This window comes from Carcharhinus amblyrhynchos, chromosome 13 (genome assembly GCF_965287045.1).
Source record: "Carcharhinus amblyrhynchos chromosome 13, sCarAmb.v2.hapA, whole genome shotgun sequence".
NCBI classification, from domain to species: Eukaryota; Metazoa; Chordata; class Chondrichthyes; order Carcharhiniformes; family Carcharhinidae; genus Carcharhinus; species Carcharhinus amblyrhynchos.
This window is the reverse complement of record NC_137336.1, coordinates 50138118-50152834: the sequence shown is the minus strand read 5'-3', so window position 1 is coordinate 50152834 and position 14717 is coordinate 50138118. Positions and strand designations below refer to the sequence as shown.

General features: G+C 39.7%; 1 protein-coding gene across 3 annotated transcripts; it reads right to left on the bottom strand.

The window, feature by feature from the left end:
* Window positions 1-2018: 2018 nt before the first annotated feature.
* pttg1 (PTTG1 regulator of sister chromatid separation, securin) lies at window positions 2019-10896 on the bottom strand. 3 transcript variants are annotated; one of them, XM_080201112.1, is made up of 6 exons: window positions 10813-10896; window positions 9713-9812; window positions 9194-9390; window positions 6023-6107; window positions 4258-4416; window positions 2019-2235 (listed from the first exon to the last, which is right to left on the bottom strand). In XM_080201112.1, the coding sequence occupies exons 2-6, from the start codon at window positions 9795-9797 to the stop codon at window positions 2153-2155; spliced, it is 609 nt and encodes a 202-aa protein (XP_080057238.1). In that variant the 5' UTR covers window positions 9798-9812; window positions 10813-10896; the 3' UTR covers window positions 2019-2152. The 3 variants fall into 3 exon arrangements, with proteins under 3 accessions (XP_080057238.1, XP_080057239.1, XP_080057240.1); XM_080201113.1 differs by lacking the exon at window positions 10813-10896 and adding an exon at window positions 10466-10778; XM_080201114.1 differs by lacking the exon at window positions 10813-10896 and adding an exon at window positions 9963-10317.
* Between the last annotated feature and the right edge of the window lie 3821 nt (window positions 10897-14717).

Sequence of the window (14717 nt, the reverse complement as noted above, 5' to 3'; positions counted from 1 at the left end):
TTTAAAGCATATTTTTGAGGTTGGTGTTCGGAAATTCTCACGTGACAATCACCTTATTTGCAGGGGGTGGTGTTGGGGCAATCTGAGGAGAAATCCACACAGAACTAACTTGGCTTCAGAACTGAATGCATTCTCACTTCGTATGCTTAAAAAGGGTCATCGTGTATTCATGAAACTATTAGTTTAAAATGCACTTTGTAATCCATGTTAATCTTAAAATGTGTGCAATTGTTAAAAAGGGAGTAAAGGAATATGTAACAATCCAATTTTATGATGAATAAATGTTTTTCCTTGGTATTAAAACTCCTTTGACTTCCTTCACATTTTATGAAGAGGTAAAATAACAGTCATTTGCATCAGGATTCTAGTCTGGGGTCTTATCATTCTGTTATATCAACTGGGATCATAATATTTGAGAGTAGCTCATTGATCAGCTATTGATTTTCCTGCCAACTTTTGACTCCAATTTATTCAGCCAAAATTTGTTCTTATCTCAATGAAGTTGCCTTTCTTCAATTATGTTTTCTTACTGTAGACTATTAATGTGTCCTTTTCCAGTCACTGAAGTACATTTAACATTGCCCCCTAAACATGCACCTGCTGACAGTTGATCCACCTTATTTTCAAGAGTCAAAGCTAGCAGCAATCATAGAGCTGAGGGTAGTGGTGAAACAGTTGAGTTAGGTGTTATCAGCATGCACAGGGAAACTGACTGTCCCAGTGGATAATGTTACTGCTATTGTTTGAGGCTTGTGGAGCTCTGCTTCTATTGCAGGAGTTTCACAATTCAGTAGAATTGAAGTTAGGAATATATCAATGGTACTTTTATTTCATTATACTAGAGACTTGCTGTCAGCAAATGAGATTAGATGATGGGTAAGATGGACTACAAACAGTGAATGAAATGCACAGGCATTTTCTCATCCCTGACTCCTTCAGTTTTGGGATTAAGTGCTCAAATCTGCAAATAAAACTGAAATTATTACAATGCAGGTACAGCAGAGAGCAATAGTACATCCATATTAGTGTTTGTTACTGCTATCATAACAGATTGATGGCTGCTGATTCAGCAAATTAGAATTATGCTTCTAAATCCCTATAGGCAGATGACTTAATCTCTGGTCAATTTTCTTCAGATCACTGATTATGGTGCTCCATGAACCCTTCATTCTTAATGAATTCACAATGAAGGATTTAACTATCTAGCACTTCACATGGTAAGTGCTTTGACCATAGGAAGAGATATTAGCACTAGTAACTAAACACTTGGTCAAGAGAAGAGGTTTTAAACAATATCCAGGAGTAACAATACGATTAATTAATTAAATGTATCTTGAATAAAGAGATTACCCAGGAAATATTAATAAATTTCACATTAGGTTGAGAGTCAAATACAGCCAATTGCATCCACAAATCCATTGATGGCTGGAGGTTAAAACTAATACTGGATCAAAGAGGCCTGCAATGTTACCAAAAGTAATATCGAGCCTGAAAATTGAAGGCATAACAAAAGACCAACAAAAAGAAAAATGAAAACTACAAGAGGTTCTCTCAAAATGAACAGCATTGCTCATGTTAAAAATGGATCCCTTCAAGGCCAAAACGGAGAAATTTGAACATGACAAATAAATTGGGTGCATCTGGCACATATAGGGCTGGGAACTGTTTCCCCCAATGATGCAAAAGAATACATGAGTTGTGATGCAAGTGTTAGTCTAGTGCTGGATAAAGTTGTGCACAAGTCTACAGACAGTTCCTAGCTTCAACTCTTTACACGTTCTTGTAGTATGTAGTTATCCTACACAAGACAAAGATGACTTCGTTAAGATCTGAATGTGAGAGAAATAAGTACTGATGAAATCAATGTCTGGATTTAATGGTCTAAATTTATCTTGGGTACAAAGGGGTGACTATAGAGATAATATGCTGATTGTAATCTGATATTTTGGAATAGCGACAGTTCCTGCACATTGTGAATGGCAAAAATGTGAATGCCTTATTGTATATATAATATGCACACAAGTCTTTATTTTAAAGAAAATTAGATAACAGTATTCATAAATACAGAAGCTGAAAGTGATACAATCTCTCCCACATTGTGGGATACATGCACCTGAATTACAAACAGATCTGGTAAAATTTTGGTTTCAAGCTAGAAGTCATCTTCCATCATTGGCAATTCAACTTCATCCAAGTTTGCCAAAATGTCAGCATTCATGTCAAAATCCATCAAATCTACAATTAAAAAAAATGTAATATTGCTTCATTCTCAAATACAAAAGAGCCAATGCATAATGAGAAATTCTTTATAAAGTCTTGAAAGTGCAACTGAAACTGAAAAGAACAAAGAACAGGCCCTTTTGTAAGAAGGGGGCACAGCCTCAAGATAAAGGGGGGGCGGTTTAGAATGGAGTTGAGGAGGAACTTCTTCACTCAAAGGGTGGTGAATCTCTGGAATTCTCTGCCTGTTGAAGTGGTGGAGGCTGCCTCGCTAAATATTTTTAAGACGCGGGTTGATGGGTTTTTGATAAGCGAGGGGATTAAGGGTTATGGGGAGAGGGCGGGAATGTGGAACTGAGCCACAACAGATCAGCCATGATCTTATTGAATGGCGGGGCAGGCTCGAAGGGCTAGATGGCCTACTCCTGTTCCTATTTCTTATGTTCTTAAGCCTGCACTGATCATGTGTTCTTAACTGGACCATTCGTTTGTATCCCTCCAGTCTATTCATGCAGCTATCTAGTAAGTATTAAATGATCCTAGCATGTCTGCCTTAACCACCTTGCTTGGCAGTGCATTCCAGGCCCCCACCACCCTGTGTAAAATACATCCCCTGCATATCTGTATTGAACTTGTGACCCCTTGTGTTTGTCATTTCTGACCTGGGAAAAGCTTCCAACTGTTCACCCTATTTATGTCCTTTATAATCATATAAACCTGTCTTTTCAGGGAGACTAACCCTAGCTTAGTCACTCAATCTCACCTCATAGCTAATATCCTTCATACCAGGCAACATTTTGGTAAACCTTTTCTGCACTCTCTCCAAAGCCTCCACATCCTTCTGGTGGAGTGGTGACCAGAACTGGACACAGTATTCCAGATGTGGCCTAACCAGTGTTCTATATAACTGCAACATCATATGACAACTTTTATACTCTTATGCCCTGTCCAATAAAGCATGCCATATGCCTTCACCACCTGTGCTGACATCTTTAAGAATCTGTGGACTTGCATCCCCAGGTCCCTGTGTCTATACTCCTGATGGTTCTGCCATTTATTGTATAGCACCCCCCCCTGCATTAGGTCTCCAAAATGCATCACTTCATATTTATCTGGATTAAATTTCATCTGTCATTTCTCTGCCCAAATTTTCCAGCCTATATCCTGCTGTACTTTGACAATGTTCATTACTATCCGCAACTCCAGCGATCTGTCATCTGCAAAACGTACTAATCAGATCAGCTACATCTTCAAAATTATATCACAAAACAGCAGAGGTCCCTGCAGAGCACCACCAGAGGTCCCTGCAGAGCACCACCAGTCACAGACCAATCTGTAAGAGACCTCTCCACTGCTACCTTGTCTATGGCCAAGCCAGTTTTGTACCCATCTAGCTAGTTCACCTTTGATCCTATGAGATTTAACCTTTTGCACCAGCCTGCAATGACAGACTTTGTCAAATGCTTTAAAATCCATGTAGACAACATCCATGGTCCTTCCCTTGTCAATCATTTTTGTCACCTCAAATCAAATTTGAGGCATGACCTCCCTTGTATAAAACCACGTTGTCTATTGCTAATGATACTATCAGTTCTAAGTGTGTATAGATCCTATAAGAATCTAACAATTTCCCTACCACTGATGTCAAGCTCACTTGACCTATATTACCCAGGTTATCCTTGCTTCATAAAAACAGGCACACACTTGTTGTGCACTCCTAATCAATTACTCCTTAAAGACTCCCATTAAAAGAAATAGATTTAAGTGTATCAGATTTTCCCCCAGTAGAACCAATATAAAAAGTTGCAGTTTTTAAATTTAACCTAATATTGAAAAATATTCTATATAGTTCATTTAGCAATGAAAAGCGAGAAATATTCTAATTTACACTCTAGATAAACCATAAGCCTGAAGAGGCCAAAAAAATTGATCTAGTCATGAGACTACATCCAACCCAGAACAAAGCTACATTAGAATGACTCCCAACATAAGCCCCATTAACTAAGACATTAGATAGAACTTTTAACAGGGACTTACTGGATTCTTTTGCAAGTGAAGGCCATTCTAGTGGTGATGGGATTTTGTTCAGCACCTTTCTCAATAGAGTTTCTTCTTTCTCCAGACAGAGGAGTGGTAGACCTGCCAGGCAGATGTGATCAAGCCTATGTTCCTCTGGCACATTAAAGTCTTCAAAGTCTGCAATGAATACATTTTGAAAAGGTTCAACCCAACTATAGTGAAGACAGCAGGATTGCTTACCTTAAAAGGAACCAAGTAATGTATGACTTTTGAAACATTGAATATTTTTCTGGCCCTCTGCTAGAAGAGGAATTTACCTCCCCATTCTCTGGGGAGAAAGAGCTCCACAACCATTTTTAAAAAAAAAAATCAATTTTAATGTGGGAAATCCAGTGCTTTCCAGTTGTAGTCTTCCCAACAAGGGGAAAAAAATCCTTTTGGCACCCTGCAAAGCATGTCCCCTCAGGAGAGTTTTCGATAAGATCTCATTTTCTTTTAAACTCCAATGAATATAGGTCCAAACATTCAAGATGACTTCCTCCCCCACCACCACAATAATTTAGTTTGTTCATCAAATCAAGATTGTCATTCAAGATCATGGCTCATGACCCAAAATACTTCAATTGAGGAGGAAGCAGCTAGCAAGAGAAAAATTAAGTACCAGTTATTTTTAAAAAAACCAAACAATGTTAGAAGAGGGATAAATGCTGATGGTTGCACTCCCCTATTCTCTCAAGTCTTCCATCACAATTACAGCCTATAAAATCCCTATATTGCAGAAGGTGGCCATTTAGCTCATCAAGTTTGCACTGATTCTCTGAAGAAGTGTCTTACCCAGACCCATCCCATAACCCTGCAATCTGACATTTCCTCTGGCCAATCCACACATCTTTGGACTGTGGGAGGAACCCATGCAGAAACTCCATAGTTTGAGTGACAATGGCTGTCAGCATTTATTGCTGTCCCTAATTGAGAAGGTGCTGGTGGGTTGCCTTCTTTACTGTTACAGTTCATGTGATGCAAAAAAACATCCACAGTACTGTTAGGAAGGAGTCCCAGGACTTTGATCACTGCCACTGAATCAAACAGTGATATAGTTCTAAGTGTGTAACTTGGAGGGGAACTTCCAGATGGTGCTGTTCCTGTGCATCTGTTGCTCTTGTCTTTCTTGGTGGCAGATGTTATGGATTTGGAAGATGCTGTGGGGAGAAGCCTTGGTGAGTCATTACACTACATCTTGTAGATGGTAAGCAACTGCTGCTAGTATCATTAATAGAGGAAGTGAATATTGAAGGTGGTGGATATGATGCCAATCTAGTGATGTGCTGTGTCCTGGATGATGTCAAGCTTGTGTTGTTGGATGTTACCAGCAATGGTAATAATATTGAGATGTTTCTTACTACTTTGAAACCAAGTTTATGCTAAAATCCCACACAACAGATTGCATCAGGAGAGTTGGGAGTCCCGAGAACATATGGGATGGAACGGAAATGGAGATCCAGAGCAACAACCATCCAAAGTAACCATTCCACCTAATTGTCTCCTTCTAGTTATAGAACTTCAAATCTTGACAGCAGAAACTTCCAGATAGTCTCACCATTGCACATAAATAACTGCATTTTTAATGCCAGAAAGATAATACACAAAAAACCCCTCAAGAAATGGTTTGAAAAAAACCGAATGGGACATCTATCTAATTCCCACCACCACCACCCACCTAAAACCTGAAGTACAATGTGTTTATAGTTTCAAAACTCACTTTCCACCCAGTTTAGTTACTTACCAAAAGGATCATATGGAATAAAAGTTTCAATTTCAGGGTAGTCTTCAGTTTTTGGTGGTTCCAAAATGGAAGGTTTTTCTGTGGACTGAAAATACAAGTAGTTAAATATTCTGCCAAAAAAAACACTAAAACATGTGAACTGATTTTTGGTTGTTGGCTCTCTAGTGTCAGAAAGATATCAGTTAGGACTCTTTCACCACATTTAATGCAGAGCTTCAAATTTTTTTTTTTGGAGATAAAATGCTTGATTAAAAAACTTTGATAGCAAGTTTAAAAACACATCCAAATATCTCAACCAATTGGACATTAGGAGGGATTAAAAAAAAAGAGATCTACTCATATCTACAAAGGTGTCCATCTTTACATAATACGGGAGATGCCCTCACTCCATTTTGGAGTGGGCCAAGCATAATGCCACTTGGAAAATGAACAATTTTTATACCTTGTGAAAGGGGGACTTGGTGGTAGGGGATGGGGATATGGCTAAGGTCTTGAATAACTTTTTTGTTTCTGTCTTCACGGAGGAGGACGTGAATAATTTGCCGGGTGTTAGAGATGGAAAGGTGGTAGGACTGGAGGGTCTTAATGACATTACTGTTACTAGAGAGGTGGTGCTCGACAGACTGGAGGGGCTGATTGTGGACAAGTCCCCAGGACCGGATGGAATGCATCCGAGGGTCCTGAAAGAAATGGCGGAGGTGATAGTGGATGCCTTGGTGGTTATTTTCCAGGCGTCACTGGATTCCGGGGAAGTGCCGGAAGATTGGAAAACGGCTAATGTTACGCCATTGTTTAAGAAGGGTGCCAGGCAAAAGGTGGGGAATTATAGGCCAGTTAGTTTAACGTCTGTTGTAGGTCAAATGTTAGAATCCGTCATCAAGGAGGAAATAGCGAGGCATCTTGAGAGGAATTGCTTGATAGAGCAGACGCAGCTCGGTTTCGTTAAAGGGAAGTCGTGTCTGACAAATTTACTGGAGTTCTATGAGGATGTGTCTAGGGTGGTGGATAGGGGAGAGCCAGTGGATTTAGTCTTTCTTGATTTTCAGAAGGCGTTTGACAAGGTACCTCACAAGAGATTATTGCAGAAGGTCAGGGGACATGGAGTTGGGGGTAGGGTGTTAACGTGGATAGAGGATTGGTTGTCAAATAGGAGGCAGAGAGTGGGGGTCAACGGGTGCTATTCGGATTGGCGGATGGTGACTAGTGGAGTGCCCCAGGGGTCGGTGCTGGGGCCTCAGCTATTTACCACTTATATAGATGATCTGGAGGAGGGAACCGAGTGTAGGGTGTCGAAATTTGCTGATGACACCAAGATTGGTGGAACGGCGAATTGTGCGGAGGGTGTGGAGAGTCTACAGAAGGATCTAGATAGGCTGGGCAAATGGGCCAGGAAATGGCAAATGGAATTTAATGTTGGCAAGTGTGAGGTGGTCCACTTTGGTAGGAAGGATTATTATTTACGTGGCGAAAAACTGCAGCAGGCGACGGTGCAGAGGGACCTCAGGGTCCTTGTGCATGAATTGCAAAAACCCAGCTTGCAGGTGGTCAGGAAGGCTAATGGGATGCTGGCCTTCATAGCGAGGGGGATTGAATACAAAAGTAGGAGGTCTTGCTGCGGCTGTATAGGGCATTGGTGAGGCCGCAGCTGGAGTAGTGTGTGCATTTTTGGGCGCCGTACTTACACAAGGATATTTTGGCCTTGGAGGGAGTGCAGAGGAGGTTTACTAGGCTGATGCCGGAGTTGAGGGGGTTGAGCCATGAGGCGAGGCTGAATAAACTAGGCTTGTACTCGTTAGAGTTTAGAAGAATGAGGGGAGATCTCATTGAGACGTATAAGATGATGGATGGGATGGATAGGATAGAGGTGGAGAGACTCTTCCTGGTCAGAAAGGATAGTAGGACCAGGGGGCACAGCCTCAAGATTAAGTGGGGGGGGGGGGGGGGGGGGTTTAGAACGGAGTTGAGGAGGAACTTCTTCACTCAAAGGGTGGTGAATCTCTGGAATTCTCTGCCCGTTGAAGTGGTGGAGGCTACCTCGCTAAATATTTTTAAGACGCGGGTTGATGGGTTTTTGATGAGAGGGGATTAAGGGTTATGGGGAGAGGGCGGAAATGTGGAACCTGAGCCATGACAGATCAGCCATGATCTTATTGAATGGCTGGGCAGGCTCGAAGGGCTAGATGGCCTACTCCTGCTCCCATTTCTTATGTTCTTAAGTCACAATGTTGCAGACCCCAGCAGTGTGCCCAGTGGTAGTATTAAAATAGAAAAGCAATTCAAGGAATTTTCACTACTTTGACTGCCACCCATCTTGCATTCTTGAAATTAGCCTTCAATCTGAATCAGTAATCTTTCCCTGGTTGCTGCTAGTTCAGCAGCACTCCTACAGGAACATTGCACCTTTCTGTTTGCCTTGCCACCTGCTCAATATAAAAAACTCAATCATGGCTTACTGTTCCCTGAAAGAACCTCTAGTTATTTTTCTTTTGCTCAGTTAATCCTGCATAGGGAGAAAGCATTCAGTTCACTGAATCTATTAATTCTATATTTCAAGAACAATTAAATAGCAATAAAGATAAGCTGCACCACCAGCTACAGATGTGTTAAGAATTATTTTAGTGCAAGCGTTAAGGGCCTAAACTGAGTGAAAATGGTTTATACACACAAGAATTCTGTACCAATCTGCCCATCAAAATAGAAAATGTTGAAAACTGGGTCAGTCACAAAAAGGTTAAATTTGAGACAGCCACAAATGCTGTCTGAATTGGCAAAAATAAATTCAAGGTTAACATTTAATATTGAGTAATGAATTTGTTCTAATGGTTTGCCCAATTGGGGAAGATAGTGGCTTTATCATTGGACTAGAGACCCAGGTTTGAATCTCACTAGATGATAAATTTGAATTCAATAAGTGTGGAATTAAGAGTCCAATAATGACTATGAAATGTATTTTAGGGAAGGAAATTTGGCCTACATGTGACTCCAGATCCAGTGGTGTGATCTTAAGTGCTCTCAGGGATGGCTGGCCCAGCCAGCAACATCCACAATCCATGTTTACAAAGTTGTGGACTTCAAAATTTAACCCCATTTTGTGCCCCAAAGGCTTTCTAGTAATCAAAAAAAAAGCTTTCATTCTTCAAACATGACTAGTAAAACATGTTATTTAAATACCTTAACAAAATTAGTAGAGTTTTTCTTTTTATGGACTTTATCTGGTTTCTTTTTCTGAGAGTTACCAGTCTTGCTACCTGCACGCAGTGAACAATTAACATCCCGCAGGGCTTTTCTTGCCGATTGCTGTAAATGAGGAGTTGTAGTCAGCATCTTTCCACTCTGTGGAGTCTGCAGTAAAGATGTGTCAGTTATAGCTGAAACAAGAAAGTTTGAATTCACACAAGTTCAGTTAATAAGTGTCATCCTTACACAAGGTGCCACTATAGTTGACATTTAACAAAAACTCGAGTTTACCAAATTAAAAGTCAACTACATTTAAACTTGGAGGTACAAAAAGTAAAACACTAAAGCCAAAAGGAGATTACCAAAAGCTTGGTCAAAGGAGGTAGGTTTTCAAAGAAATTATAATCAAGACAATTACACTTAGGTCAAAGTTTTGTAAGTTACTGAAACTTTTTGCTCAAGTGTATGTTAGAACTTTAAAACAATTTGAATTACATTTACAACATTACTTACATGAACTAGAAAGTAGCCTTGGATGGTTCTTTGTGTGGGTACTCAATAACTCATTTTCTTTCTCAACAAATATTCTCACTGCCATTTCAGTTACAGATCACTGAAAATACCAGAAAATGTAGAATTTCATCACTGTACTTTAGACATTTAACTCAATCAGGCTTAAAAGCTGTTCAAAAGATTTCCTTTTAAAAAAACTCCATACAAATATCTTAACGATAAAAGAAATCATTGGAGTTCTTAATATGACCTGTTAGGGTCCTACAAATGATCCACAGGTTGGTTCAAACAGCTAGCCACTGACGTGCAAAGGTCAAGATTAGAGAAAACAGGATAGAACCCTCATCACCATTTGGCGAATATCACAATAAAACTAGCTCCCATATGCACGACAACAGCATTGTAGGTTTGTTATTGTTACAACTAATCAGATTTTCAACTCTTGCGGACTGAAAACAAAGAACCAGGGTGAAAGTGGATTCCTGCGCGGGACTAGCTCAAATAAAAAATCACATTAAAAGTAACAATTCTTCCCATAATCCTGATGAGTTTTTTGCGACGGTAAAAAAAGCGGATGAGGTACGGCCACCAGTTAGTTTTAAAAGTTCTTCGGCCCTACCGAAGAGGATTCACGATAGAGAAAAATTAATAACCACCCATTCATACATCGCAGCAGACGAACTTCCTAATGTTCTTCAGCTAACAACGTCTCCGTTTATCAATGATAATATTAATTCACGGTATTCGACTGACCATAATCCTATTTCCGAACTGCCCGATAATTCAGGAAGTTTCTAGTCATATGAATGTGTTGATTTCCCGTCACTTTACTTAAAAGCGAACAGTTACAGCTTACGGCTCCACGTTAAATCTTTCAGCATTTCATATATCAAATTGTCAACCTCGTTAAATATATAATTTTATCGCCTAGTTAAAAAGTTTTAGAAACAAAGATTGACAGTCACTTCGAAAAGCATTTAAGTAGTCCCCAAATTTATCTAAACTATACCGGCCACCTAATAAAACAGCCCAATCACTAGGTCGTCTAAATCACTGGAACACTCAACTCACACTCCAGAATTAAAGCTTACGAAACTTACGACAATTATTCACCAACACCACCCTTTCGTTAATTAACCAAATATCGCTTCAATGTCCCATACTCCCACAGCAACTGTTTTAAATGATGCGCTGGGACAAGCTAGACTTTCATTGGTTTAAATCAATCCGAAGAGAAAACCAGAAAATCACAAAGCTAAAAATGCTCAACGCCTCAACATGGGCTCCCCTGCAGGTCGGAGGAATAAAGGAAGAAAAAAAATAAATACAGTCAGATACATAACAGAATGTCGGAGCTAAAGTAAATGTTCAGCTCTTTAATAGTTTGGAGGATCAAAACAAGACATACGTGTAAACACAGCATTAATACTCACCGGTCAAGCTTCACCGACACATTGCACTACATTTGTAAACATTCATTTATATTAAAATGCTTGGAATGAAAGTGAGATGAACTGAACATAGTTTTCACAAGTGTTGTATGGCGAATTGATTTGGTTTTTAGTTCGACTTGTCAATCCTACAAAACTTATTTAGAAAGCCAAGTTAGACATAGTTGGATTCTTGTCTCTGGATCCCACACATTAAATTGTTTTCCAGTGGGTGATTCAAATTTAGATTTCACAGTACAACAAATCAACATGATCTTGTTCAAAATGCCAGTGTGGCATGTTGTCATTTCCAGCTCTAATTAAAGGTCATGGATGTAAAATATTAGCTTTGTTTCTCTCTCTACAGATGCTGCCTCATCATGTTGAGTATTCCAACATTTTTTTATTCAGATATCCAGTACCTTTGCATTTTCCTCTTTTGTTTGATTTGGAGGAATAAGAGGAGGAAATGTACGTTTGTAAAGTAGGACTATCTAGAACAGCCAGATGTTACGGGCACAAGCGATGTTTAATTTAGTTTCCCCTTTATTAGTAATGGCGTGTTTACAGTCCCTGGGTTTGCTGTGATCCAACTTCTTTTAATAACCTCACAGCAAACTGATGATAGGATGAACTCAAAGGGTTAATTTATTTTGCACATACCTCAACTCAGGAGGAGGGTAGCAATATGGCCCCCTTTTCACTCAGACAATAAAAAAGGATGAAGAAAAAAGATTTATAGGGCAAAGACTACAAAGGAAATAATTATTTTTTTCACGTGTCCAGTTCAGAATCAAAAGTCCACAAACAGGGTGACTGAATATCGAAGCCAGACCAGTAAAGTTAAAAGAGGTCAGGAAAGGCCACCTGAATCTAAAATTGATTCACAGAAGATCCCAGAATTAAATAGGAACCTGAGATGTCCCAGAGTTGGGGATGAAATAGTGAGGGAGGTGCCCCATATTGTCAAAGGGCCTAAAGATAGTCAGGTTATAAAACCAGGAAAAAAAGGTAAAGGACTTGCCTGAAGTATCAACAGGAGAAACCTTCTTTATGAAATTAGATAGGGGCAAAGGAAGTCCCCAAACAGGTGAGCAAATAGGGAGTAAGAAGCCTCCCCTAGCTGAAAAGCCACTAAGGAGTGTAGCTGGACTTGCACTTCCACCTGAAGAGGGAGGTGTATAAGGGAACACGGAACAAGAGAGTGACTTCTCCAAAGTCAAGGTGAGGAAGCCAGTGATTGGTTTAGTCAATAACTTTCTGACGTCTTTAATGGTGACCAGAAAAGTTCCCAAATGGGCCCAGAGAAAGAGGTGTTGTCTTGTGTAGTTGAAAAGCCATTAGAAGGGACAGCAAGGGCTGACCGTCCACCAGAGTTGTATCCCAAAAGACAAAGAGCCAGCCACCCTCCCCATTTCAATTACATTTCTAAATTTTCCCAGTTCTGACTAAAGGTCTCACCTGAAACATTTAACTGTTTCTCTCTCCAGATTCTGCCAGAGCTGCTGACTATTTCAAGCAATTTCTGTTTTTATTTCATTAGAAGGACTCCTAAGATGAGGAGGCTGTTTTATCAGGAGAGATGAAGTAGAATGGATCCATATTCTCTGGAGTTAAAAGAATGAGAAATGATCTTGTTCAAACAGATTCTAAGAGGGCTTGATAACTTCTCAGCATCTACTCTATTATCACAAGGAAATGGACTGAAATTAAGAGAAATTTCTTCACTTAGAAGGTTGTGAATTTTGAAATTCTCTTCCTCAGAGGGCTGAGGATGCATTGAGTATATTTAAGGTCGAGATTAATAGGTTTTGGACTTTTATGGGAATCAAGGGATATGGAGATCAGGCAGAAAAGTGGAGTTTAGAATGTAATAATAGTGAAACATGCTTCGTGGGCCGAATGGGCTATTTCTGCTTTTCTGTGATACAGTCTGGGAAAGCATTAAGAAAAAGAGACATGCACTAAAGTGTAAAAGAAGTCATATGGCACAAAGATCGTAGAATTCAGATATAGATTTTATAAACAATCACACAGAATACAAAGCTAAGATAGAATTGTAAAGCTACACCAAAAAATTACCTTAGCCACAATTAGATTATTTGGGCTGATGTCTTGATTAGCATTAAATATGGTCCATGCTCTCACATTTCCCAGGCCCACTTGCATGGCACAGTGGCACAATGATTAGCACTGCTGTCTCACAGCGCTAGAGATCTAGGTTCAATTCCTGGCTTGGGTCACTGTCTGTGCAGAGTCTGCATGTTCTCTCCATGTTTGCATGGGTTCCTCCAGGTGCACTGGTTTTCTCCCACCGTCCAAAAAATGCGCTGACTAGATGCATTGGCCATGCTAAATTTTTCCTCAGTGTATCCGAACAGGCGCCTGAGTGTGGTGACTAGGGGATTTTCAGTGGCTTCACCACAAGCCTACTTGTGATACTAATAAATAAACTTTAAACTGATTGTGTACCATCCCAATTCTGTGAGCTTGGCTTATTTAACTAAGACAGCTTGCATGGATTTCTGCAGATGATTCTTATGGACTGGAAATGTTAACTTAATTTCTTTCTCCAGAGCTGCAGAACTCTTCCAGAAATTTTATTGCTTGGATTTCATGTATATGTTGAACTGGCAAATGGCACAGTAGTTTGGAACCCTGAATATATCTGCTTTTAAATAATTGTTGGACTCAAAAGAGAGGCAAAACACTATGGTATAAATAGCTGGCAGAGCAATATTCCCTGTCTCCACCACTAAAAAGGGCCTAGAAATCATACTGAAGGAAGTGGGAAAGTGCCAAAGGAGAGCCCGCCCTTATAATAGAGTCAACGAACAGCAAGTATGGCAAGACATGGAGATCTGTATTCACAATGTTTTCCATGTTTATGGGCGCAAATAAACAAAATGTTGAAGGCTGAGGAAGAGTGTCAGAATAAGCCTGTATTAATTATGCTCACTGAACGGAAAGAGATGTTTGTTCCAAACGTGTAGCAAACACTCATCCTACAGAATGTGCCAGATCACCAATATCCCTACATCTCTTCTGTATCATATCTCTGTTGATAACAAACGTAAGCGCATGACAGTGTTGCATTTTTGTAACAACTGCAGTGACTCCTCAAACTATTTCTGAGTTATTTATTCTTGCTCATACCATTTGGTAAGATTTGGCTCCTAGCCTAAAAGTGAAATCATCTATTTGCTTTGTAAGAAAGCTGTCCTCAACCATTAAGAAAACCTGTGTTTAGGGTGAAATATCTAATCTCTATCACTGCACCTACACCTAACAAGAGGGATTCCTTCAAAATAATGAACATGGAAGTTGTTAAGGGAATTGATATTAGTCAGCCTGGTAACTTGCCTTGCCGCAGTTGTTCGAAAAAATAACTTCAACCTTATCTTCTACTACCTGACCCTTAAATCAATGATGGCCTACTTTATCTCTTTGCTACAAAAAACAAGCCTTGATACTCTATGTCCAGCCAATGGGCAAATTTCCAATATTGATTCATGTTCTATTTTCTCTAGGCTCCATTACATGAGTATTCTTCAAGAAGTCCAAAACACACCAGA